This window comes from Kwoniella botswanensis, chromosome 1, assembly GCF_036426115.1.
Source record: "Kwoniella botswanensis chromosome 1, complete sequence".
Classification (NCBI taxonomy): Eukaryota; Fungi; Basidiomycota; class Tremellomycetes; order Tremellales; family Cryptococcaceae; genus Kwoniella; species Kwoniella botswanensis.
Genome location: NC_088599.1, coordinates 6382866 through 6409864, shown reverse-complemented (window position 1 = coordinate 6409864; position 26999 = coordinate 6382866). Strand labels below are relative to the sequence as shown.

General features: G+C 44.2%; 8 protein-coding genes across 8 annotated transcripts; 5 read left to right on the top strand and 3 right to left on the bottom strand.

The window, feature by feature from the left end:
* Positions 1-356: 356 nt before the first annotated feature.
* Positions 357-2919, top strand: L199_002412 (malate synthase A; the record flags this gene model as incomplete). Its single annotated transcript, XM_064888156.1, has 11 exons — positions 357-533; positions 640-734; positions 820-905; positions 1014-1077; positions 1144-1215; positions 1315-1665; positions 1773-1886; positions 2001-2205; positions 2269-2372; positions 2454-2517; positions 2620-2919. The coding sequence occupies 11 exons, from the start codon at positions 357-359 to the stop codon at positions 2917-2919; spliced, it is 1632 nt and encodes a 543-aa protein (XP_064744228.1).
* Positions 2920-3417: 498 nt separating this feature from the next.
* Positions 3418-4381, bottom strand: L199_002411 (uncharacterized protein; the record flags this gene model as incomplete). The annotated part of the gene is made up of 3 exons (XM_064888155.1): positions 3418-3505; positions 3717-3864; positions 4045-4381. 3 exons carry the CDS (start codon positions 4379-4381, stop codon positions 3418-3420), a joined length of 573 nt encoding a protein of 190 aa, XP_064744227.1.
* A 494-nt stretch (positions 4382-4875) lies between these two features.
* L199_002410 (uncharacterized protein) lies at positions 4876-6420 on the top strand (the record flags this gene model as incomplete). The annotated part of the gene is made up of 2 exons (XM_064888154.1): positions 4876-5313; positions 5458-6420. 2 exons carry the CDS (start codon positions 4876-4878, stop codon positions 6418-6420), a joined length of 1401 nt encoding a protein of 466 aa, XP_064744226.1.
* Positions 6421-7312: 892 nt separating this feature from the next.
* On the bottom strand, positions 7313-11968 carry L199_002409 (uncharacterized protein; the record flags this gene model as incomplete). Its single annotated transcript, XM_064888153.1, has 5 exons — positions 7313-8124; positions 8189-10534; positions 10598-10990; positions 11062-11109; positions 11170-11968. The coding sequence occupies 5 exons, from the start codon at positions 11966-11968 to the stop codon at positions 7313-7315; spliced, it is 4398 nt and encodes a 1465-aa protein (XP_064744225.1).
* Positions 11969-14107: 2139 nt separating this feature from the next.
* L199_002408 (uncharacterized protein) lies at positions 14108-16624 on the bottom strand (the record flags this gene model as incomplete). The annotated part of the gene is made up of 7 exons (XM_064888152.1): positions 14108-14289; positions 14421-14898; positions 15049-15269; positions 15386-15626; positions 15722-15953; positions 16035-16097; positions 16197-16624. 7 exons carry the CDS (start codon positions 16622-16624, stop codon positions 14108-14110), a joined length of 1845 nt encoding a protein of 614 aa, XP_064744224.1.
* A 1665-nt stretch (positions 16625-18289) lies between these two features.
* Positions 18290-23155, top strand: L199_002407 (uncharacterized protein; the record flags this gene model as incomplete). Its single annotated transcript, XM_064888151.1, has 14 exons — positions 18290-19054; positions 19172-19524; positions 19593-19933; positions 20012-20366; positions 20479-20698; positions 20757-20879; positions 20936-21385; positions 21454-21477; positions 21543-21632; positions 21687-21751; positions 21822-21896; positions 21958-22049; positions 22112-22913; positions 23044-23155. The coding sequence occupies 14 exons, from the start codon at positions 18290-18292 to the stop codon at positions 23153-23155; spliced, it is 3867 nt and encodes a 1288-aa protein (XP_064744223.1).
* Positions 23156-23890: 735 nt separating this feature from the next.
* Positions 23891-24551, top strand: L199_002406 (uncharacterized protein; the record flags this gene model as incomplete). Its single annotated transcript, XM_064888150.1, has 4 exons — positions 23891-24021; positions 24191-24279; positions 24379-24398; positions 24471-24551. The coding sequence occupies 4 exons, from the start codon at positions 23891-23893 to the stop codon at positions 24549-24551; spliced, it is 321 nt and encodes a 106-aa protein (XP_064744222.1).
* Positions 24552-25920: 1369 nt separating this feature from the next.
* Positions 25921-26532, top strand: L199_002405 (uncharacterized protein; the record flags this gene model as incomplete). The annotated part of the gene is made up of 4 exons (XM_064888149.1): positions 25921-26054; positions 26156-26265; positions 26343-26362; positions 26446-26532. The coding sequence occupies 4 exons, from the start codon at positions 25921-25923 to the stop codon at positions 26530-26532; spliced, it is 351 nt and encodes a 116-aa protein (XP_064744221.1).
* Between the last annotated feature and the right edge of the window lie 467 nt (positions 26533-26999).

Genomic DNA, 26999 nt, shown 5'->3' with positions numbered 1-26999 from the left:
CTATCTGATCGGGTATTAACCAACCACAGCCAACTTGAGTCCCTCGTTCTCACCACACCCATAGATAACAAATTATACTCGTAGTAATTTCCAACAATCATCCATCCACCTCTCTAAACATTTTCCAACTTTTGTCTTGGACATCGTCAATATCGAGTCAAAGACACGGGTGATCATCGGATATCCGTGAGTAACATCCTGCTCTTCTCAAGATATATAAGACCCCAACTAAGGCTACGTTGGATAATTTCGCTTATCAGTATATCAATCAGTATCATCCCTTATCATTCATTCGACTTCCACCAGTCAACATCCACGCAAAGTCACAAGCATATCCATATCATTATTCACACAACATGTCATCCACATCATTCCCTAAGGAGATCCACTTCACTTCGCCTATCCCTCAAGAGGCCCAACATATCTTGTCGAAAGATGCTGTCGAGTTCCTAGCGGTGTTGCATAGGACATTCGATAAGAGAAGATTGGAGTTATTGGAAAATAGGAAACAAGTTCAAGCGGAATTAGATCAGGTATGTTGAAAGACCAAACGCTACTGTGGTCCAGCAGAACTATGTCATCTGGACTAGATGGACGGTCAATTGATGTATTGACTTTTGTCTCGGTTTGATTGAATAGGGAAAACCACTCAGTTTCCTTCCCGAGACTAAACATATAAGAGATTCACCTTCATGGTCATGTGCGCCTCCCGCACCGGGACTAGAAGATCGAAGGTGAGTTTGAGTCAGCCCTGTCCATCTGTCACTCTGATCGCTGTCCGCCATCAACTGTCCGCTCATCTGTACCGTCTACTCTCAGAGTCGAGATTACCGGTCCGACTGATCGAAAGATGGTTATCAACGCTTTGAACTCAGGTTCAAAAACTTTTATGGCTGATTTCGAGGGTGAGTCAAGGGATCCCATACCAAATTGACCGCCGTCATTTGGCTGTAACGACCGACTTGAATTTTTTGTTGGAATCTCGATATTGACCGATTTCATGTGTTATGCAGATTCAAATTCCCCCACTTGGTCAAATATGGTATTAGGCCAGGTCAACTTGTACGACGCCATCAGGCAAGTATCCACAGATATGTAGAGCTTCAATCATATCCAATAGAAGCTGACCGAGTGGTAAAACAGACGCCAAATTGATTTTGAGACTGGTGGGAAACAATACAAGCTCTCTGAGAAACCTGCCGTTCTCATTGTTAGGTGAGTGCTTTTCCCGGAACCACCACACCTAGCTCTTTTATTTTGCATTCGGTTAAATTTCTACTCCTATCGTATACTGACATCTTACTCTAACTCTAGACCAAGAGGATGGCATCTCCCCGAACCACGATTACTCATCGACGGTAAACCCATTTCCGGTTCCCTGTTCGATTTCGGTCTATACTTCTTCAACAACGCCGCGGAACTTTTGAAGAGAGGTTCAGGACCTTACTTCTACTTGCCCAAGATGGAACATCACCTAGAAGCTAGATTGTGGAATGATGTCTTTTCCCTGGCTACTTCTCACTTGGGTTTACAACAGGGCTGTATCAGAGGTACCGTTTTGATTGAGACCTTACCAGCTGCGTTCCAGATGGAAGAGATCTTGTATGAGTTGAAAGAACATAGTTCGGGGTTGAATTGTGGAAGATGGGATTATATCTTCAGTTTGTGAGTGAGCCTCGTCTGAGGCATCTGAATATCTAATCTCGGCGTTTTGTCTCAAGTATCGTCCAGAACGGGATCAGAGCTGATCAAATCACTTTGCATATATCTAGCATCAAGAAACAACGAGCTCACAAAGAATGTGTCTTCCCTGATCGATCGGATGTCACTATGACTGTACCTTTCATGGATGCCTATGTCAGGTTGTTGATCCAAACATGTCACAAGTAGGTATACCTTCAACTCACTCCAATTGAGTACATCCCTCTTAGACCGGCAAACAATTGTCTCTTGGAACTTCCCCGTTGCGATGTCACGCTGATCATCCTTCACTCATTCAGGCGAAAGGTCGCAGCGATGGGAGGAATGTCAGCCCAGATCCCCATCAAGAACGATGCCGATGCCAACGAAAGGGCAATGGCCAAAGTACGAGCCGACAAATTACGAGAGGTCACCGCCGGTCATGATGGTACTTGGGTAGCTCATCCTGCTTTGGTCAAAATCGCTATGGACATCTTCAACGAGAATATGAAGGGACCGAACCAAGTGAGTTGTTGTAAATGGATGGACATATGACATGAAATACTGATATGTTTCGATGTTTCTCAGTACCATATCCGACGAGAAGATGTTACCGTCACGGATAAGCAGATTGCGGACCCATCTGTTCCTGGAAAGATCACTGAGAAGGGTGTCAGAGATAACGTTTCTGCGTGAGTATCGATGTTGCTCGGGTCATTTCGAGATCATGTGCAGAATTGACCATTATTCTTTTTTTTTTTTACTTGATGTAGTGCTCTCTCGTACTGTGCTGCATGGATCTCTGGAAATGGTTGTGTACCTATCAACTATTTGATGGTGAGTTGATCTCCTGCATGTTCTCAGGGATGAAATATAACCCCAGTAATTCTTAGTTTCTGAATTCTGAAGAAATGCTAATGTAGTCCATGATGTCAACAGGAAGACGCAGCCACCGCCGAAATCGCCAGAGTCCAGCTCTGGCAATGGGTAAAATACTCTTCCAAAACGGATTCAGGCAAGACCATCACTCCAAGTTACCTTCAAACCATCTTCTCGGAGGAATCATCAAAAGTATCCAAGTTACCTGGGATCGACCCTTCACACGTCAAGATTGCTTCGGAGTATATGAGCTCACAAGTGAAAGCTGAATGGCCAAGTGATTTCCTCACGTCGGATTTGTTGGTTCATTTAGAAGGTGTTGGGACCGTTGGTGGAGCTACGAAGAAAAGTAATCTCTAAATGAACCCAAGTCACAAAATAGTTTAGTACTCGAAATGGGGAAGTTCGAATTGGATCTGATTGGATTTCAGATTATCGATCACGCTACGGGATCAGTCAAAAGGTGTTTTAGGTATGGGGAAGGCCGAATGAAGTATTGTATTTAATATCAATATGACTTTGAATATGAATTTATCGTATCATATCATCTTGAAGCCCAAAGACTGGACGATAACGTCTCGATTGGGAATATCCATATCTTAGTAATTACTCCGGGTCAAGCAGTCGGATCGATGACATACATACAATAAAATACCAAAAAAAAGTACGTTTGTCATAGAATTGTAGCAATACGGACGGTCAGACAGACGATTATCGTCCCCTTCCCTGATCCATCAAGCCCAGCGATCTTCCCATTTTGACTGACGAGATAGACTGATCGTCCTCATTCTTTGATGACCGTGTGGTCCCAAAGTGATCCAATAGCCTATCGTTCTAGTCATTGTACTGGAATACTCCCTACTCCCCATCCAACATTATAGCTAGAAATTCATCCAGGTTGATCTCTCCATCCTGATCTAGGTCGAATTCGTCAATCATCGCTTGTCTATGTGGTTGGTGGGGGAGGTGGCAATTTCAATATTCATATATGGTGAATGGTAAATTATAGTTAATTGAATAATCGAAAGGGTGATGATGGCCGATGAATTGAATTAGTTGACCCAACATGGATTGATGACAGATACAAAATTTATCGGAAGTCAGTCAAATTTACATCCCATCTCACAGCACAGTAAGATAGATCGTAGTGCACTTACAATTCCTCTTCACCTAGATTCTCACCCAATTCCCTAGCTACCCTCTTCAAATTCTTCAAACTTATCCTACCTGTCCTATCGTCATCGAAAAGTTCGAACGCCCTTCGAAGTTCTGTCTCGGGATTACGCGAGAGGATTTTCTCCGTCACTGTATCAAAAGATCGAAATCAGCCTTCCTCTGTCTTATGCAGAATTCGAACTCGAACTAGATTAAATCAAGTATATTGTACTGTACTACAATCTCAGACAACTCTCGTGAGATATCCCATGTAAGATTCCATGTAAAGCATAATACGATATCGATATCTCCAAGAAACGCTACACTCACTTATCCTCTCAAAAGCCTGGAAATCCATCAATCCATCTTCCCCTCCATGATCCTTCAACAGCTTCATCACCTCTGATTTCTTCATATCGAACCCTAAAGCCCTCATTGATACTTTCAATTCGTGATAATCTATTGCCCCATCTTTATCTACGTCAAATAATTCAAAGGCCTCTTTGATCTCTCCTCTTTGATCTTCCGTCAACGAGGATGCCAAGCCATTGGCTCGATGCTGGTTGTTTGAGGAAGAGGTGCTAGGGTGTATCTGATTGGTCGCAGAGGATGATGGGCCGCCTAGGATGGGCGTACGACGAGGTTTCGGTTTGGTATAGTGTGACATTGAATGGTACTAGGTTCTCTAGTCTGGTTTCAAGTCAAGTGATCGTTGTGTTGTTGGGTGTATATACGGTAGATGGTGATGCGTATTGACGTTATGGGTATAGGATCACTCGCAATGTTCACCATTCATGTTGATCTTCATGTTCATGTTCATGTTGTTTCTCTTTCACGCGTAGCTCAAGATCTTAGCGCACGGATCATCAACGCGTCTTACACATGCCTTACACATGATTCCGCTGATTTTCATTTACGTAAAGCTCAGCCTCCACCTTAAGATCTTCCGCTTAACGACTAGGCCCAGATGACCGCGAGTGACTTTGACTTTGCTTTTTTTCGAAACGAGCGATTTTCGAGTGACAAGATGTAACGATGACCCTCGGACCTGAACCAGAGATACAAGTCATACAATATAGCAACAACATACTCTGATATAATATCTGTCCTCATTATCCTTGACTTCTATGAAAGATCAACCCACTGCTTGGACTGCTCAGCATGGCCCCACCTACCGACTTTTTCTCCTCTCTTCGACCCAGATCTAGATCCCGGCGTCAGGGCAAAGGGTCCGAGACACTCAAGTCTAGTGGGACCGCATATACGCTCAACAACTGGGTGGATTTGGACCATAATGGGAGGGCGAATCATATCTACATCGATGATACGCTTGATCATTCAAGTGGTCACGAGACACAGAGGTACAATGTATCAAGGATGAATGAGAATGAGGAAAATATCGATCCTAGGTCTGGGAGCAGAAGGTCAAGTGGGAGTAAGTTGAAGAGAAGGAGTATGATGTTCTTAAGGATGGTCGAGAGGAAGGCTTCTTCGAATAGGAACAAAGAGGAAGATAAGGACGAGTTGAAGAGATCTATCAGACATCCTACGATGGATGGTAGTACTTTATATGAGGGCAGTATGGCGGGACCTTCCAAGGTAAGTACATATTCCGTCTTTCATTTCCAGTCGATACGGGTCCCACTGCATCACAAAGTCTGATATAATCCTCTTCGTATCCATTATCCACTTTTATCTGGACTTCGATGAAGAGCAAGCTGAGTTTCCCATTTCACTATACAGTCAACCTTATCCACAACTCCACCTCATACACCTCTCACCACCCCCTCTCTTCCTTCCGACCTCTATCATCCCTATCATCCTCAAACCCATCTCACGCCAAATCACGCAGAATACCCAGGATGGATCGGCGACTCCGACTCATCAGGTAATCGCACGACTCTAAAACCTCATCGATCGAAAGTCCCTTTCAATACCCCTGAAGATAGTCCGTTAGGTATATTCGATGTGAACAGGAATATCCACTTGAACCATCTAAACTCGCCTGGAACGGGTGGCGAGAGGCCAAAGGTGAAGATGACGTATGAGGAGCTGTTGGATCTGCCATTACCTTTACCAAATGGTGAACCTAGTAGATATCATCACTCACAACCATGGAATATTCATGATTACGAAGAATCACAAAATTCGGTATACCACCAACAGAGCAGCTCTTCCAATCATCAAAAAGAATTAGACGGCGGGATTATTAACCTTGACAATTTGGTTTTACAAGATCAGGAAGATCCACCTGCACAAACTATATTCGAATCTTGCTCGGCACTAGAGGCATTATGGGAATACGGTTCATCCACTTCTTCATGCTCGTCACTGGCAATGGCCAAATCGACCAAAGACCTGGATCTGGAGGTTGAGTTGGATTTAGATATAAATGCCGAGGAATACCCATTACCTCCCGGTATGGGATTATCAAACCTGCCTACCGAAATGTCATTAACGAAGATGGACATACCACCTCAACATCCTAAGACTACAGGCAGATCCATAAAGTCTTCACGAAGATCTAATCTCAATATCTATAACGATTTACCTTCACCTTTGAGTGATACTTTCTCCCTCGAAGAAGAAGAGGAAGAAGAAGAAGAACCAGAGATCAAAGCAGCTATCAAATACAGGATTCCCCTAAAATATCAGAAAGAGGAAGAGGAAATACGTTCGAATCCTGGTACTGACGATGTAATTTAGCTTTGGTCGCCCAGAAGCATCTCAACGATAGATAGTATCAATAGGTCCAACTCAACTTAACAGTTCCACTCATTTGCGCTCTGTTTCAGCTTTTTCCTTTTTCAAATATAAGTTATCATGATTTGGTAACTTACATCATGTCATATCTTGTTCAAATAAATCGAAAGTTCATCACAAATTCATTCCACACACACACACACAATCATTAGATAAAAACTTTGGACTATGTTCCCACTTTCTTATCATATTGTCATTTTCATCTCCCTCGATCCATCATTCAGCATATACCGTATCCTGTATCATATCAGTACCACAGATCTCAATTCCATCATGCATTTGTCTTATCATCCGACACAGACCAATAGACTTCCGGTCGGAGTGACTGCACCTCGCATTTCACACTTCAACCAAGAATGATTCAATATAACGATACTGTGCTGTAGACTTGCGACAACACATGACATGATACGAGATACATGAACGACATGAACTATATATATATATATAACCGAGCTCGAATTCGAACTCAAAATCATCGATATTTGTACTATTTTATACTGATTTATACAAAGTACAAAATACCTTTCTTCCAATTCCCGACTTGACCGTTAACAATACTCTTCATCATGTTGATTTGAATGAACATTTTACATTTTGTATTGTTCGTCTCCCTTTCCATAAGCGTAAGACTCGTGATACTGATCGATACTCTCGTTATTTTCTTTTGATCTTCTTTCATGGTCGTCGTCTTCGTGGTCTTTTCATTATTCGTGATTTAATGTGGTTCAATTTTCGGTCATTGTTCTTAGCTGAAATAATTGGGTCCTGGTGAGACATGTGACATGTGAGAGAGAAAAGAACAAGAAGAAAAGAAAAAAGGATGCCGTTTTCTCTAATTCAACATTCGCTTGGCTTTTCCCCACCATCTTTTATACCATTTCCGCTTAATTACCAACGGTACCTGACCAGTTTGAGCAGGTGCAGGCGGATATATATTTCCTGCTGTGTTCTCACCTTCTACGGCACCTACGTGATAACCAGCCGCAGTTTCAGTCGGACTTGGACCTTGTTCGCCGGTGGGTAGTTCAGTATTTGCAGTAGTCCCGACATCAACAACACTTTCATCCGTCGTACCCTTCGGAAAAGTTGGGCGTTGAGCTTGAGTGGAAGATGATGGTTCTTGAGATTGAGAATACTCTTCGCTGGGTGGATCAGCCGTTTTCGTACCCTTCGTATCGAGCAGAGTTTCCTTGTCGACCGGAGTAGGTGGTCTTTCCCCAACACTAGAGATAATAGCAGCATTTTCCGTACCTGCCGCAATTCTCTCCCTTTCCATTTGTCGTCCTCTTTCGGCTAGTCTATCCGCAGCAGCATCTACAGACTGACCAATGGATTCCATCGGTTCTTCATTAGGACGGGGAATCAAAGTGATGGATTCGGAAGTGGGCATGGTCCCGTGAGAATCATGAGTAGACATGCCTTCACCAGATCGTTCGGAGATGGATGAGAGACCACCCATTGATCCCTGAGGCGTTTCCGGATCAAAGGTCGATCGTGGGTCAAGAGAGGATTGTTGTTCAGGTACATTCAGAGGATGAATGAGCTGTCCGGATGTCATTAGTGGTCCAGGTGAAGTACCTCCTGATGATAATGGGGACCCCTCTGGTGAGCTGATATCGTCTTGGGGAGGGGTGATGTTTCGGTCTATGCGGCTTCGACTTCAGCTGAGTTGCACTGTGCGAACCTGTGATATGCAAAGATGACTCACCTGGATCGGGTCTGACTGACCCGACTGGTCCTTCGAATAGAAATTGCGTGGTGCCAGACGTACCAGATGGACCCGCTGAAGGCTCTATTCGTTCCTCTTGTTCCCCCTTCTTTCGTGCTTTGATACTTTCGCTGTGTTCTTCCCCTACTCTTTCTGCCACATCAGCAGTCGGTTGTGGCCGAGTAGAATGAGGATTGTCCGTGGTTTCTCCCAAATTTGAACTGGGGATACTAGGGCTTCCAGGTTGACCCATACCTAGAGGTGAGGTTGGAGTTGGAGTGGCAGAAGGGATTCCTCTGACGACAGGTCCGAGGACCGTTTGAGTAGACGGCTGGTCGAGAAATGGTGGTGAAGGAGGTTGCAGCGGGGTATTTCCAGTGTTATCACTTGACGATCTCAACATACCTTCATCTGATCTTCCAGCTATGGGTAAATCTGGAACATTTTGTCGTGGACCAGTTCCAGGAGTTTGAGCACCTTTACCGAAAGTCTTTCCACTAGTACCCGAAGCAGACTCAACCATTTCAGATGTAGTGATACCAGTGTGAGTAGGGAGAAGGTCTTCGTTAGTCTCAAAGGGGGAGTCGTCGGCAGACTCGGGAGGTAAGAGGGTTGATTCAGGTCTACCAGAGCTTGAACCTGGTCGACATCGAGGAGGAGGTTTAAGGGATAGGTAAGCTGCGATGAGTGGATCTTTGTTGGAGTCTGGAAATGATTCCGGTTTCTTTTTGGGACCAATCAGTGGCCAGATGCTAGATGATGATTTGTTTGATGGATCAGTAGATCCCCGAAGTGAGCTGCTCTCCGATTCTCGAGCTGCAGACGATGAGTCCCGTTGAGGTTGAGTCTGACCGGTTTCCGAGATGCTTCCAGTACCATGGCCAGTAGTAGGTACAGGCTGATCTCCATGTTCACTCTTAGGTGGTGTTTGACCCCTACTATTACCTCCACCGGCTGGTGGACTTCCACCACCATCGCCCCCATCAGGTCCTGGTCTTCCACTGCAATCCCCATCACCACCACCATCTCGTGGACTTTTATGACCAGGACTCTTCTTTTTCCCCTTTCCTTTAGCTTTATCTTTACCTTTTCCCTTGCCGCCGCTCTCGCTACTTTCTTCGCTTCGCTCTTCGTCGTCTTCCCCTGCAGAGACGGCCTCTTCTACTCTTCTTTCCGCTTCCTCGACTCTAGGCTTGATGCATGGAAGGAGAAACTCGGATAGTCTGATCAATCTGCTATCACGAGAGCCTATGTCCACAGCTGGACCTTGACCACTTGATCTTTCCATCGCCGTGCTTTGTTTGAGACGAGGAGCCCTCCAACCGCAACACCATGCCTCTCGCTCTTCCTCGAGCTGTTCTAAGGTTCTCGGTCCAGTAGATGGTCCAGGACCGGGGGGTCGTGCAGGTGTGGAGGGAATAGTTGGGACAGACGATGTAGCAGTAGTCGCAGTCGTATAAGTCCCACCTTCAGTCAAAGATAAACCCCTAGCTCGTCTTCCTTCAACTAAGCTTGGATCTTGAAAGATCGTCGTAGGGCTTTCACCTTGAGTCCTTGTGGCAGAGGTGTCGGTTTCAGATCGGTTTCTAGAGTATCGGAAAAGGCCCCGAAGCTTATCCATCCACAAGACATCACTAGTAGAGCGTCTCAACGGTTGAGGGGGAGGATGAGAAGAATCAGCGGATGGTCCAGGAGCGACTGTTTCAGGTGGAGCTGAAGTCTGTCTCGATGTTGACGGCCTTTCGGTGCCCGGATGGTTGTCACCAGCTTCACCAAAGGGACGGGTAGATTTTCCCGGACCATGATCAGTCATCGGTGAAAAAGTGGGTGTTAGAGCTGATGATTGCACAGGCTTCGAATCCCCTCGAATGGGTGAGGTCGGGACCGCAGGAGGCTCAACGTCGTAGCCTAGCGCATTATGCTGCTCAGGTGGCGTGCTGATGACCGTTCCTTGTGCCGAAGTTGGAGAGGCGATTTGCCCTTGAGCAGCAGTGGAGGTAGTAGGCGAAGAAGAATGGGGATCATCACTTCTTTCAGTATCACTTCCGAACCTTCGTGGCCTTTCTGGCGGTCCAGCTTGAGGAGTGGCTGGGGAATGAGTGTTACCTCGCAGTCTTGAGGAGAACAGCAGGTTGAAAGCTTTCAGACCACCTCGTTTGACCATCGAGAACGGTCTGGTATACCATTTTGCCGGAGAGGCGATACCTTGCACTTTCGAGCCATGATTGGCAGGTATTGTTACTTGTCCAGATGGAGGCTTTGGATGAACCGGGCTATTTTTGGGAGGTCGGTACTTCAAGATAGGCACTGTCGCTTTACTTCCTTTATAAGTAGCGGACTCCTGCTCTAGAGAATGTAGCAAAATTATCAGACACATCATAAACCATTCGTGAGGAGGGAAGTACTCACCTTCAGAGTTGCGATCGTCGGATGCTTCATCGGTCTGCTGTCCAAGAAAGTTTCCGATCTGCTGACCCGTCGAAGGGCCAGAGTCGGAAGACAGTTCGAAATGGCTACCTCCTCTCAACCTGAGTTTTCGTTCCGACAGGGTATCACCTTGAGAGAATAAAGCGGTAATGGGCAATTCTAAAGAGTATGACAGAACTTCAAGATCGTCCGATTCCGTTTTTTCTTGAGCGATCTTGATAGTTTCTGCTGATGATCGACGAGAGAGGATTCCATCTTCTTGAATCGCATCTTCTCCTTCGGCGGCCGCTTTTTGAGCAGCTAAGAACTCAGCTCGCTTCTGAGCAAAGTTCGGTAAAACAATCGGGGGATCGTCTGGAAGTGATACGAGGGGAGCTGCGATGAATCAAACGGCAAGTCAGTTAAACAGCATTAGGTAAGCGGAACGGATCGATGGTGTAACCAACCCCTTTTCCTATACCTGTGTTGGTCGCTCAAATTGGCTCTTCTCAGGTCTGTTGAGCGAGAAGAGTGTCAGTACTTGACCGGCTTCAGCTTGAGTATGGGTCACTTACCTTTGAACTCTCCAAATCCATGCCATCTATCGAGTGTCTCAGAGAAGCCACCACCCCTCAGTCGCATATGATCTTTAGGTTCATCTTCAGCCTCCATCTTGTCTTGATGTTGAACATCCCGGCCTTGAGGGATATGACTGTCATCTAAGAATTGGGGAGATGTAGGTCCGCTCGGTACAGGTCGATGTCGGTGTCCATACCCATGTTCATGTTCGATATGGAAGGTAGGTGAAGACATCTCTTCTTGACTAGTTTGGGAGGGTGGTGAGAAATCTCTCGAGATGGGTGTACGAGGTGCGTCAGGCGGTGAACGACCTTCCATCTCTTGTGCTGAGGGTAGAGAGGTATATTGTTGTTGAGGGTTTTGATCAATGTCACTATCCATATCCATAGACGAACCCTCTCGGGAGGTTTGTTGATTGTGAACTTCACCTTCTTCGGGAATACGAGTGATATATCTCTCTTGATTAGTTGACTCGTCCATATCATCGTTGGTTCCAACTACGACAGACGATCTTCGTGAGCCACTGTCACCATGAACGTCGTTCTGTACACCAGATGGTCCAGGGGAAGGAGGTGGAGTATAGACTTCTTGACCTTCAAGAGGTCGGAGTCGCTCGTCAACCTCGTGCTCTGGGAAGACCGATCGAGCTGGTTGAGTAGATACACTGGTGATGGGCGTGGGATCTGGAGCTCTCCCACCTGGAAGAGGATCGGGTGCGGTAGATCGACCGGTGGACACTCGTCCGGATGGATGACGGGAGCGAGGAGGATCGGGTGCATCGGGAGATGGTGACATTATGATGGTGGATCAATGATTATGTTGCGGGTTATATACGAGGACAAGAGATAGACTGGATGGGTCAAGCGTGGGTTGACCACTGGTGGAGGTGAGAGTGAAAGGAGAATGAAGATCCAAGTGGTAGAAAAATGCAAGGAAGTATGATATTACCGAGAATGTCCTGGATATGATAAGGGGAGACGGATGAATGAAAGATGGGGATAGGAGGAATTGGGATGAATCGAAGAGAGAACTTGTCAAAGTGTATAACCAATACGAATGGATGATGGACGTAGCGTGGGAAAGAAGGGAAACCAAAGAGAGAGAGAAGCGAGTAAGAGAGTGAGCGTGAGAGTCCGAAAAGTAGACAATCAGTCAACATCAAGTCAATAATTGAGTGAATCAGTAAATGATAATCACCATCTCACGTCAGCTCACGTCAGCTCGACTAAACTTCGTATTCAACTGAAAGATTCTTTCATCGTGCAGCACTGCACACCATCGTCCGATATCAGACCCTCGGGAGTCTACATTTCTTAATTCTGCATATGCACCGACTTTTACTTGCTCAGTACCATCAATGATGAGATGAGATCGAATGTTATTTCCTTGTTGATGACGGAAAGGATGGATGGTTTGGTGCGATAATTCGGTACAGTGCACATCACATCCTTGCACATTCAATTCATGATAAAGTCAAGTCTTGCCATCAACCCTCTTCAACAGATCAGTAACACTGCAGTATCTCCACTTTAGAATCCACTCACCTCTATGCATCCATCTTGTTAACATAACTCTATAGCTATACTCCTACGCAACTTTCCCATCTCGGGTGATTGCTCATTGACACCAATTCCGCGAGTTTAAATGGGGTGCTGAAATAATTTGTCAGGTCTTTTCGTTATTTTGACTTTTCTTCGTCCTCCTCACAGTCAACTTGAATAAAGATCATCTTCCATCCTGTTCTCGTATACACCATTCTCATCACTCGTTGTACACTAGAGACTAGCAAAGATGCCATCAGGAAACTTCAGATTCAAAGTTCGACCAAGGAAAGGTGAGTAGTGCTGTACCCATCCTCATGAAATCAGCTTGCAACCAAGGATGCTGATCATATTTCTGTATAATCGAATATCCGTTCATCGAACATTACGATATATCCTTCCTTACCACGATCACAACAATTCATATCATTCATGATCCCCTTATTCGATTACCGACAATCCATTCACACCGTCCACACTTCTACCCGTTCAATCGCTGGTGACAGACCAAATAATCGTTCCATGTGCACCTGAACTCACCACCCTCTTGGCATGTTTCGCAACGACCGGTGATCTGAGGCATACGGCGGCATGTGCGGATTCAGCAAAGGCCTTGCAGAACTGTATGAGTAACAGGCATGTGGCTGGTGGTAAGGGGAAGAGCTCGGTGAGTGTATTTCTTTTGTCCATTCAAGGATTGCAGGAGGTGGTGAAGAAATGGATTGGGGGGGACGGGTTTGGGTCTGTGTTCGTACTCAGATTATCTGGAAATCTTGTGTTTTTGGAAGCAGGGGGTGAATCATCTGAAGATTGAAGGGAAAGAACAACGGTAATTCGGATTAAGTCAAGGATGAACAAGAGGGAGAGAGAGAGAAACTAGATTGAAATGGGATCCCCTTCCTCCTCGAGCTATCCTTCTCTTCACAAGAAAATATATTATACCAACTTGTTCCGGCTGAATGAAAACAAATGGATGCTAATGGAACTATTGGTTTGGCCTTATGTTACAGATCAATCACTTATTAGGCAAGATCAGACGATAATCAACGCCAATCACCCTATCTCCTTATACCACCTTCTTCCACCTACTCTCATCGCAACAAACAATCCTATCATGGGAAATCCCCCAACCCATGGATATTGGCTGTTCGCTTCATTGTAACAATCATACCATATCATATTTATACCCACTATGCATCGGACATATCAATCAAATTTCATTGTCATACCTCAACATCAATCATCATTGCTCAACCATAGGCAAGTATCTCACTCGGAAGACATGAAAGTGCATATACGTGTATACGCATATACCAAATCTAATCTATCTTTACAATACCAAATCAACTGATCTTTTCTATTCCGTTATATCCATCCCCTCATCTCATGTACTTCACAACTTGGAACCTTTCTCGCCAGCCGATTTCTTGGCCCTTTCCATCATCTCCTTCAACTCCTCCGCCGCGGCGCAAAGTGCATCACCGAATTTCTCAGCATCGTTATTCTTGGTAGTTATACACCATGTGATTTTATCGTCCAAGATAGAGTACGAAAGTCCATAGCCATCTTCGACGACTGTACTCATCCAAATTCATATATCAGCACTGTAACTCTCTTACTACCTCCCTACTTCATTGGAAATCCTCTGGGTAGTTGATCTATCTCCTATTCAAATCAAGAAGCTGAAGAGCAAAACTTTCACTCACCTTCACCATAACCCCATCCATCCAATAATTTACTACTTAACTGACTCGTACTCAATTCCCAATGCCCACTCCTCAACCCAGCTTTATCCGTGAATACCTCTGGTACCGTCTCTCCTTGTGTGGTATTTACCAATTTCTTTAATCCGAACAAATGTCTATCTACTCCCTGAGCATCCGCGGCCCAAGACGAATATTGAATATGTCTTTCGATTGCTTTGCGGAACTTTCCTTCTCTTTCCGTATCTTTCGCGTTGGAATCTAACATCGCCTCGCAGAATTCTTTAGATTGAGAGGAAGCAGATCGGATAACCTCGGTTCGACCCAATAGGAATTTACGTGTCTGACATGATTCGTAGGTTATTCCAGGTCGACCGAACTGTCGATGGAAAGCAAGTTGTTTTACCATTTGGACCCATCCGTCTGGTGAGACTTTATGCGTTTTGATCAAGTTTTTACCATACCCTTCGAAGTTGACCATCTGAAAACAAGAAAATGTATATGAGTGAATGTAATTCTCTAAAAGTACAGATATAGTCCAATCCCATGGGTAAACCACAATGAGATCGAAGTAAAACAAAACAGAGTAAAATTGACATCATTCTTAGATGTATCGGTGCTAAGAACTCACCTTTAGATCCTGTAGTCCCATCTCTTCACCAAAGCCTTTCCTTGACTTCTCCACGATGCCTTTCAATTTTTCATCCAATACAAATTCCACTTCTTCAGGTTTGGGCATGGGATCTTTCGATTTCTCGTTTCCGGGTAATTCTAGCGGTATCTTACCAGCTTGGAGGGAGGCCAGCGTGAACTCGTTCAGACGCAGGGTGGGTGTCCCATCCAACATCGAGTCTGGGACAAGGGGGTATAGCGTTAGTGCCTCGGTAAAATCGATCGAAGTAAGGCGACGTTCGAGTACAAAAGCTGTATAGCAGATAGTGATCTTGAGAAAATGAAAGTTGACTCACGTTCACCATTGAATCCCGATTCTCCATCAGCATCCACGATGATCTGATGTTTATCGAACCATCTATTGAACCCTTTCCGACTAGGTGATCTATCATGTCCACCAGCCCAAAGGGACCATGCTCTGGAATCGTCCGTGGAAGGAGCAGGTCCATCATCTAGACACACAAGGAGAATAGCAGAGTCAATAGCATCGATGGAGGATTTGTTGCTTGGTGAGAGGGAGATTAGGTGGTCTCGAGCCTGATACCGTACAAACCAGATTAGTCATACCATCGAGGGTTGAAGGATAAAAAATCGAAGAAAAGGATGCGCTGAAAATTGTCAATATCACTCACATCAGTCCATACATCTCGATTATCACTCGTCAAGATCCCCAACCCACTACCTTCTTTGGCATCTGCAATTTTCTTAATTTCTTTGAAAGCATTGACTAGATCCTGTTTGCCTCTCCCTTTCGTATCAACTTTGAAATACCTGTTATTCCTTAATACGACGATGTGGTGGTGGTCAGGTCCGTGATTCACAGGTATATCGGCGGGTTTGGTGGGTGTTCTGACTGCGTTGAACCTGAAGTGCATAAAGAGATGAAGCAGTTAGCTACGTTAACCCACTCCAAAAGTGGGGAGTGTACGAAGAGTCTTAGCTCACAAGTATTGATACGAGTTCATACATAATGGTTGACCTTTGACTTTTTCAGGTTCTAGTATTTCGCTATAGTGTGGAATCCACCATATCAGCTAAAGTCAGACATGTGTATATCACCAACAAAAAAAAAAAAACGATATCAACCTAGAGAGAAGAATTACTCACCTATCAACCAATTTCTTGAACTCTACTGTAGCTCTCACCAGTTCCGCCGCTCTTTCCTCTTGACTCGCCCCCTGTCCTAATCCTCTCTTGTGGATATAGAAATAACTAACATCGGGGATGATTCGACCTCTATAACCCATATAGGCAGTATCATTCCACCATTCGCTCAACCATGATTCCTTTTCTTTCGATCGATCTTCTAATCTTTTTTGAAGTACTTTTGAAAAATCACTCTTCAAGAAGGATTGAACCAGCCCCTCGTTTCGGCTATATTCCTCAGTGGTAAGCAGCGGCTTGAGCGTTTCGAGGTATTTGTGGAATGTCGAATTGAGAGTTGGAACAGGGAGATGAGGGAGGGTAGACTGTGAGGCGTAAAGGGGTTTGGCACTGGTGGAAGAGGATCGTTTGGGGGGGCTGGATATGGACATTGTTGATGACTTTTTCGAGAGCTTGATCAGCTCGTTCATTCGTTGGCAATAGTGATGATGATGAGAGTTGTGATACTCACTCTTACACCCGGTAACGCTGTGATGGACCGAGAGATACGTGGGATTGAGGAAGCTGGATATTGTCGGATGAGCATTGGATGGGATATCAGATTGATTCGATGTATGTGGATGTGTTTTCAAGAATGGCTGTTCACGATCTTGTCAACATTCTTGATGTTATATAGCTAGAGAGGAGTAGTAGTAAAGTGAATCAACATGAATTGATGACTTTGCTGGTCGTGCCGGTGGCCGGTTTCACTTTGACTTTGTATTCCAATTACCCACCTCATCATATACCCTTATACCCGGTAAAAGTGTGGACTCATATAACCGATTTGATTCCGACCAATACCGATTTCACCATTCACCGGGCTTAAGCGATGCTCAATCCATGATCCATCCTATCCCCAGCGATTCAATTCACCTGCGCAATCGAAATAACAGCGGATCATGATAGCTGACAGCGGATTATATTAGCTGGTCATGAAGATCCGCCGTTCGTAGCTTGATCAGATCAATCAATCATCACCACCAGATACATTGCGAGTGATATGTTTCTTGAATAGGTTATGGTCTCGTATGTTGTTATTCTACTTCGATCAAGTAGGATCCAATGCATTACCATTTAGGCATGAGTCTTCATATCTATTTGTCCATACAGCTCTCATCGAGATGGAGCAAATAGCAGTGCTCAATTGAATCTTCTATATTACGGTACCCGTAGATATGAGTACATGTACGCTACTCTACTTATCCGCACTACCACCATCACTACCGCTAGCTCAACCTGTGTACCACGTTTTTGATTTTTCCAGAAAACCCAGATAGACCAGACCAACGTAAACGCGGGGTAAACAATGCACAGAGAGTGTGGGGTTGATTTCTTTTTCGTCACTTTCTTTGCGAATTTCGAAACACAGCCTCGATAAAACGATTGGATTATTAAACAATTAAACTCTTCCCAGTTTCACATGTGCATGCGATCATAGACAGACTTATGCAATTGTATTGGATCATTCAAGAATCATGGCAAGCCAAAGCCAAGCCAAGGCGGATCATGTATATCATAGTATACGAGTAACGATTGTGGATGATTCTAGCGTTGTAGCTTCTTCAACATCATACACGACGCACGGACCGTTTCCACATATCGAACACGTATCAAAGGGTGTTGTTGGAACAAAGGAGCGAGAAAGAATAGGGAAAAAAAGGCATAGCAAATAGCATACACACCTCATAGTGACCCCATCTTCATCTCAGCATTACACCGATTCATTCATTTCATAGCAGTGAGTTTCTACTCATCTCCATACCATATTGATTGGTTGTACGTATACGCTCAGGCTCACTCGAGGTCAGTATAATCATATCGCCATATCATATACATAATTTCACTTTCGACCAACTCCCGCTTGCCGCTCCGCTCTGTTACGCATTGACCTGACGATCCCATTACAGTTTTTCTTCACAACTATTCACCATTCACTACACAGTCTTTCCTTTATTCATCGACTCTGACTCAAACTAACCCATATACGGACAATATCCAATTTCCTGCCCAGTCATTTACACTCCTCTCTTATCATTCTCGATCGGGTCGACAACATGTCACATCGACCCAATGGATCGGGTGAATATCGAACCTCGCCGCCTAATCATCGTTATTCACATTTAGAAGAAAATCAACCTTCTCCAGCAGGTGGACAAGCAAGGTATGATGTAGAGATGGGAGATGAGACTTCACAGCCTCTACGTCAAGGTACATCACTTGTTCATTCACCGGCACCGTATCAAGATCATCATCAATCCCCTCACAATTATCCTTCTCAACCTTACCACCAAAACTCCAACCAACCCTATCCACAACAGCCTCCGCCTCCAGGTCATAATGTAGGATACGAAGATTCGCCCGATCCGAACGCATCGACAGTCTGGTCAGCGTACGATAAGGTCGATCCCGATACCTATGTTACTGAGTCAAAAGCCAAACTGTACGATGATGTAGAAGCAGAGGCAGATGGTATGATAGTAAAGGAGAAGAGGAAGAAGGTCCATGCGACTGAAGTGATAGCTACCACCCGAGCTAGAAGGTGGTGGATCCGAATAACATGGTTATTGACTTGGTGGGTACCTAGTTTCCTTTTAGTAAAGCTAGGTAAGATGAAAAGACAAGATGTGCGAATGGCCTGGAGGGAGAAACTGGCTATATTCGAAATGATCATTTTATCATGTGGTATCGTATTGTTCTATATCATCTTCTTTGGAAGACTGTTATGTCCCAATTCAGATAAAGCGTGGAACACATCGGAATTGGCTACTCATCAGGGAGAGGATGATTATATGGCTGCGATAGCTGGGAAAGTGTACGATGTGAGTACAAGTATCATGAACCACCCCATGCCCCATCCCTCGAATCATTATTCCCACTCTGATATCTACCGTCATCTCTTCTTCAGTATGACATCCCACTGATTTTTTTCCTTCCAGTTCACCAAATTCTACAAGGGTCAACACTCTGATTTCTCAGGCTACACCACTTCGAGCGACGTAATGCTCGAGTTTGCAGGACAAGATCTGACCAACTACTTCCCACCTCCTATGACCGTCGCTTGTCCTGGGTTAGTCACCAACGAAGATCTTGCACTTATGCGAGCCAACTTCACCCCGATCGTATCCTACGCTGTACATACCAGTGGTAAACTGCAGACCATTAACGGGACCAAGCTTAATGCAGAAGACTGGTACACCAATCGATTGATGCCCGATTTGAAGCAGTATTACAAGGGTAGTTACGTGTTTGATAAAGGTACGATAGAGAATGGTGCGAATAGTGATTCGAAGTAAGTCTGTCTGCCAGTCAGTACAGATTATGAGTTGATGTTTAGCTGATTGTTCCTCGATATTACAGACAATGGGCTATATACAAGAAGAAAGTCTACGACCTATCCGACTACCTATACACTGTACAATACTATTCAGGATCAAGTGGAACCGATCTCCCAAATTATAGTTTCCTCAACGAAGATATCTCAGGTTTATTCCAATCCTCTTCTGGTCAAGATATAACCAAGTCCATGACTGAGATATTGGAAAAGCTACCTCAAGAAGAAGTAGACAATAACTTGAATTGTCTGGATAACGCTTTCTACCTTGGAGAGATGGATTTCAGGAAAGAATCGAAATGTTTGGTACAGAATTATCTGCTTTTGGCTTTTAGTATTATCATCATGGCTACTATCGGTGCTAAATGTGAGTATACTCCTTTTTTTTCTTTCCAGTACGTGAGAGAGAATGTGTACTGATAAGTCACATGGGATGTACAAATAGTCCTTGCTGCTCTTCAACTTGGATCAAAGAGACAACCTGAACTTCTCGACAAATTTGTCATTTGTCAGGTCCCATGTTATACCGAAGGTGAAGAATCGCTTAAGAAGACGATCGATTCTCTGGCAGCGTTGAAATACGATGATAAGAGGAAATTGATCTTTATCATCTGTGACGGTAATATCATTGGTTCAGGTAACAATAGACCCACACCTAGAATCGTGTTGGACTTATTAGGTGTAGACCCGAAATTGGATCCTGAACCTCTGCTGTTCAAGTCGATTGGTGAAGGTTCGAAGCAATTGAATTATGGAAAAGTGTATAGTGGGTTGTACGAATTTGAGGGACATGTGGTACCGTGAGTGATCGTCTTCTACCCATACTCCTTGATTCTGAGATTCATGATTTACATAAAAATGGTGATCGATTTCATCGTACTCGAATGCTATTGCTAATACATCCTTTTTCAGGTATGTTGTCGTCGTCAAAGTTGGTAAACCGTCAGAAACTTCCAAGCCCGGTAACAGAGGTAAACGAGATTCCCAAGTTCTTCTTATGCAATATCTCAACCGAGTACACTTCGAAGCTCCTATGTCACCGTTAGAATTGGAAATTTACCATCAGATGAGAAATGTTATTGGAATTGATCCTGCATTCTACGAGTATATTTTCCAGGTGGATGCGGATACTGTATGTGAAAACTTACACCTAGCTCAATCTGATAGCTCACCTCTTAGCATTCTTATAGACCGTCACACCTGATTCACTCAACCGACTTATCTCGTGTACTTCGGACGATCAGAAGATTATCGGTATCTGCGGAGAGACCAAGGTAGCCAATGAGAAGGAATCCCTTACCACCATGATCCAAGTAAGCTCAGCTTCATTTGTGCTGGGAAATAGCTCGGCTGACATTGCGGGTTTCAGGTATACGAATACTACATATCCCACCATTTGACTAAAGCGTTCGAATCCTTATTCGGTTCCGTCACTTGTCTTCCAGGATGTTTTTCCGTCTATCGAATCCGTACCGCCGACAAGGGACGCCCAGTAATCATCTCATCAATAGTCATTGACGAATACGCCGAGCCCAATGTCGATACGTTACACAAGAAGAATCTGTTCTCACTGGGTGAAGATCGATATCTGACTACATTGATGATGAAGCATTTCCCAACATTCAAAATGAAATTCACCCCTGATGCGGTTGCACATACGGTCGCACCTTCCCGATGGAATGTGCTGTTATCGCAGAGAAGAAGATGGATCAATTCGACCATTCATAATTTAGCGGAGCTACTGTTCTTACCTGAGATGTGTGGGTTCTGTTTGTTTAGTATGAGATGGATTGTGTTCTTGGATCTTTTGGGTACTATTGTGAGTTCAGCTAGTCGATCGGTAACGTCGTAAAACAAGCTGATATCTGCCTTTGATAATGGTGGTAGATTCTTCCTGCCACTTGTGGATATGTGAGTTATCATGCCACGAACCTCTGGATTGATACAATGGATGATTGACCCTACTTCGATAATAGTTGATTTACCTGGTCATTGTGGTATCTACCAAACAAGCTGCCGTACCTGTCATCTCCCTAGCAATGATTGCTGCAGTGTACGGTCTACAGGTAAGCTGGACCGAGTATTACACAAAGCGCATACAGCTAACCTGTAATGTGAAGGCACTTATCTTCATCATTAAGCGCGAGTTCATGCTTGTCGGATGGATGATCGTATATATTCTAGCGTAAGTTATATTTTTGATGAAGCAGGTGACAAACAGACCCACTTGCTAACATGCATTCCAATATAATCAGTTTCCCCGTCTACTCAGTCTTCTTACCGCTGTACTCATTCTGGTCGATGGATGATTTCAGTTGGGGTAATACTCGGTGAGCTACATTTTTGTTGTCGACCTGCATATAGCTAACAGTCCCATCATAACGTCTTTAGTAAGGTCGTTGGTGAAGGTAATCAGAAGACGGTGGTGTATGAAGACGATGAGCCCTTCAACGAGGGCATGATCCCTTATAGAACCTTCAGAGGTGAGTGCCGTTGGGAAAACCGTGCTGCATGCATGGCAACAGCTGACAACTTGTGCAAATAGAATACGAGGCGAACGCTTGGGAAACCGCGTCTTTGCACTCTGAGAAATCACGAGGAACCACTCAAACATCGGTTTCAAGGAACCTTCACCCCTATCCGATATCCAACCGAGCTCCAACATTCCATTCTTCCGTATCCGAGTTACCTCCAGGTGCAGATTACTGGCGAGACTCATCCCCGTTAGGTCCTCAGCATTCTTCGAGAAACTTACGTCATGCTGAATCCAACCCATCGTTACGGGCTGGCTTCCAACCTAGGGATCGAGTGCAAAGTATGGCGGGAATGTCGATGTGGGGTAATGGATCCAACTACGATGTACATGGACATGGTGGCCCGCCTGGAGGACTGAACCCCATGTTTACTGGTGCAAGTGTCATGGATAATGGTTCGATGAGGGGAAGTACATTCTATCCTCCACTACCGCAACCTCAACAGTATGGTTCACCAATGATGAACCCTATGATGATGCCTTTCAACCCTATGGGTATGCCTGGACACATGTCACCTATGAACGGTATGATGTCACCTGTACCTACTGGACCACATCAGGGACAAGGTATGATGGGAATGGGAGCACCTAGAAATACCATCATGTCAGGTTTAGGAGGGATGGCTGGAGGACAGAATAATCAATCGAGAATGTCATCTTATTCATTAGCTACGACCGCTAACCCCCTTGGAGGAGGAGAGAAAGATAGATTGGCTGGATTGACTGTTGATGAGAGATCAGCGGAAGAGATTGATGATGAAGTGGTATTGGAGAAATTGAGAGCGTGGCTGAGTAAACAGGATTTGATGAACGTGTGAGTCGCGAAGTACTATATACAGCCCATTAATCGAACGGGTGTCTCATCTGAGTGGATGAACCCAAATGGTCATTCGTAGATTACACAGTGCTGGTCACATGCTGACAATCCTACTGTTTGTCTACAGCACAAAACGCCAAACGCGAGAAACCGTCTACACTCTCTTCCCAAATGCCAATTTGCAATCGAGAGCTGGATGGTTGAATGAGAATATAGACAAGATCTTGAGTGAATCGTAATCGATCATACCTCCTCACCTCATTTGTATTTTCTTCTCTACCAACCAAACCCCGGTAAAGAAGCGCTGGTTCTTTCTCTTTTCTCTCTCAATCATATTGCATACGAATACGATCAACTAGTCAATGTTTGTGCTATACTCATATTCTCAATACTTTCATATCTTTCATATTTTCAAGGCTTCATGATGATTAATGGACAATGCATGTATTCCTTGAGGAATGATGCAACGTAGCTCGAGATTCCGAGTAGTTCCCGAACAAAGCGGTGCTGATGCCTGCTCATCAAACACATCCAATTGATCTTATCCGTTCATTCATCATCAAACACTCCACTCCACTCCACTCCTTCCTTGTCCAGCACAGCATTCAACATTTCCGATGTATTATACACTGAATCATACATCATACAGATACTTGTTCTCTCCCACACACACGACCTCCTTAGTCTATCGCACGAGGCGATGAATTGAGTCCATTTGGATGAAAGGAGCCTCTTTTCCTTTTGTTCAATCTCGGAGACCGTTGAAGGGTTTTTGATGGTATTTTTAGCTCACTCAGTCTACAATACTCTACAGTATACGAAATCTTGTGATCCATATGGAAATTTGGGATATAAAAGCTCAATTAGTAGGATACTCAACTACATACATTACTTAAACCGACACTTATCCAAGATAACCTAATTTGCTTTAACGTTATTTGCACAAAGTCACCTCATTACAGCACATGTTAACAATGTTCAACAAACTTTCTATCGTCGCTTTGTTGTTAGCCGTCAGCTCTCCAGCTTTCGTAAACGCTTCTAGTGACAGAATCAAGATTAATAAATCGTCCTGTATTGGAGATATCAATGTATTCGGTGATGTGTGAGTACATTATCAATCAACCTTGTCTTTGTCATGTGCATTTCATGTACCGTACATCAGATGCACTTTAGCTTTGATTTCCGTAGAAAACGAACCACCTTTTCACCCCAGATACTGTTCAATTGTGATGATGAAGTAAAGACTGATCTTCCACTGTCGTATCACATAGTTTCAAAGCCTATTGTCCAACTTACAAAGCAAACGATCCTGCATACTCGTTCAAAGCGGTATACTTCAATGCTCCAGAAGGTGAAACCGGTAAGTGGCATCATTAGCCATATATGTGTTATATACCGTTACCAATCATACGATATCATTTCGCTGATGATGGATGTCATATAATATCTTATCCAATAGAACAAGCATACGCTTTCTGTGTAAGTCATAATCCTGACACATATACCTATTGATAATTTCCAACAGCTGATCAATCTTATCATGCACAACAGAGTTACACCGAAGTCGCTTCTAACACTACCGAGCTCTTTACCGAAGAAGTAGCTCAAGCTTTAGGTGGAGGGAAAGCTTAGTTGCATCATATTGAATGATGGACTTTGATTTTCTGTAACTACTGATGTACGAGTGATCTCACTTGCATGTTCTTCTTCGTATGAAGTATTCCACAGTGATTTGTATGAAAATTGATATCACGATGCAAGTCGCACAGTACATCTCCATTCACACTGATACTGAATCAAGGCATACGTCGTCTCGATGCAGAGCACCCTTAGTTTGCTGGTACATGCATCGACCTCTCGAATTGAAGCCGCCTAAAAGACACATTATTCATTCGTTTGGCCTTCAAATTCAAGCTCAGAGGCCTGGAATCGCGATGCAGACCTTTGTCGATCAACATGGCTGTGTATTGACGTCCGAGACTTGTGAACATGACGTCCGAAATCAGCTACCCTACACAGTCATGTTTAACACGTTTATTTGTTGATCAGGTCTACAAGAACAATACTCCCACTCACTGTGACTGGTTCTATTCTTGTATATCGAAGACACATCTTCAAAGCCCCCGGACCACTGATACCACTTTCAATAGAGGTGATTGAGATGGTAACTTCCAAAGATGTGAGTACGCTTGTCCATCCAATGGGCATCAACGTCACTACTGCCATTGGGATGGGCTTGATATATTAGTGAGGATGGTCTGTCATATTGCAAATCTCGCAAAGGTTAATTGCGTAAGTTGAAATTCTTGCGTGAAAAGGTTCTTCACTGCCGCTGATAATTTTTGCCACTCTCAGCTGTACGTGACTTTCGGCTTCAGCAAGAACGTAGGGGGTCAGATCGCCGAAGCGCTTGGTGGCCTTTTGATCAATGAGTGATGGCAGGAGTGTCGTAAGTGCTGATCAATACATTACAGTATATGTTGAATTCCCGGTTTCGAGTGTAAGATGCAAAGCTTGTTTCTTACTGCATTTCTTGAACCACCGAGTCTCAAACTGAATTTGAGACCCCTAGTGGCGTTGGCACTGTGGTGATGAACAGATGGAGTCGCAAGCATTGCTATCGGTCGAACGGTATATCCAATATTTCCCGCATTCAACCACTTGAAAGTAAAGAATCGATATATGTTCCCGATCGCTGACAGTGCAGCACATCACCGGATGCTCGTGCATCCCATCTTCTGATGACAGATGATCTTCCAAGCTCGAGGCCGAGATCTGTGCTACAGTAGCTTCATTTTGATCATATAGGCCGAAAGGGTTCCTTTGAGCTATACACAGCAATTCGGAAGTCATGCCAAGACCATCCCCTGTGTGGGTATGAATGAATATATATATATACCCATCTTAGTTAACGTTTTTCGAGATCTCTTCGACTTATGCAGCATCGACCTAGTTGGATTTTTAGACACCCATACACTCATATAATACTCACTCAGCCAAGATGAAATTCACTTTGACCACTCTCATCTCCATTGCCTCTCTCATGACCCTCGTCAGGGGTCAAAATGACAACTACTCCAACCCTATCTTAGTGGCTAAACCGGATTGTCAATCGATGGATCAATTCCAATCTACGTAAGTCAAGTTTGATTCTTCGCATACTTCGAGTTGATCCATCTTCTTTCGTTTGCCTCTTCACATTGGGCTCTTCAAACCTAATATATACTGTGAGGTAGTTTCGAGAAACTCTGTCCTATCTGGATCCCTCCTCCCACAGCTTCCGATGGATGGTACTACGATTCCGCTTCTTTCGTAAGAGGTGGTTCAGATGGTAATTCACCAGATTGTGAGTATCGCACACAGTAATGCTATATGATTTCATAAAGTATGTGAAGCTGATGTATGATGATTGTAAACATGCAGATCTCGCTACTGTCAATTGTGTAAGTCATGCAAAAATTGGCAAGCAGTACATACGGTAATCTTGTTATGACTGAGCGCTAATGATCTTGTCAACACTGTCTAGCTCTACACCACCCGAGGCGGACAGAAGAACGTCGCTTTTGAGATTGTCCAATCTCTTGGTGGGGCAATTGCCAATGAGGGTATCTAGACTCTATGGAATACTAAGCAGGACGCTACGTACGCCCGTATTGTATGTGAAAATGCAGACTTTGATATGATTATGGGGATGGTTCGTATCTGAAATGTACGTTATGATATTCCGCTTTTTACGCTCCTCACTCTTGAAACACGTTCCGAGGATTGAAGCATGTCCACCAATCGGTCTGTTGTCCATGCTAACCGCATTTTCCTCTGAACTTAGTATGATTTCACTAGGTCCTTTGTACAGTACACGTCGTCAAAGCGTCTCCGCATGATCCTCCTGTATCCCATTGTACTTCAGATCAGCTGATCACGACTTGATGAATCATCAGGTATGTTAAATACCTCCGGTGTCAACCATGATGTACAGCTGTGTCTGAATGTCTGATTCTGACTCCTTGTATACAGTATCTCTTAGTATTTGCTGATTGATATAGCTTCGAGCGCTCTTGCCTTGTATCAGACTACCCGCTT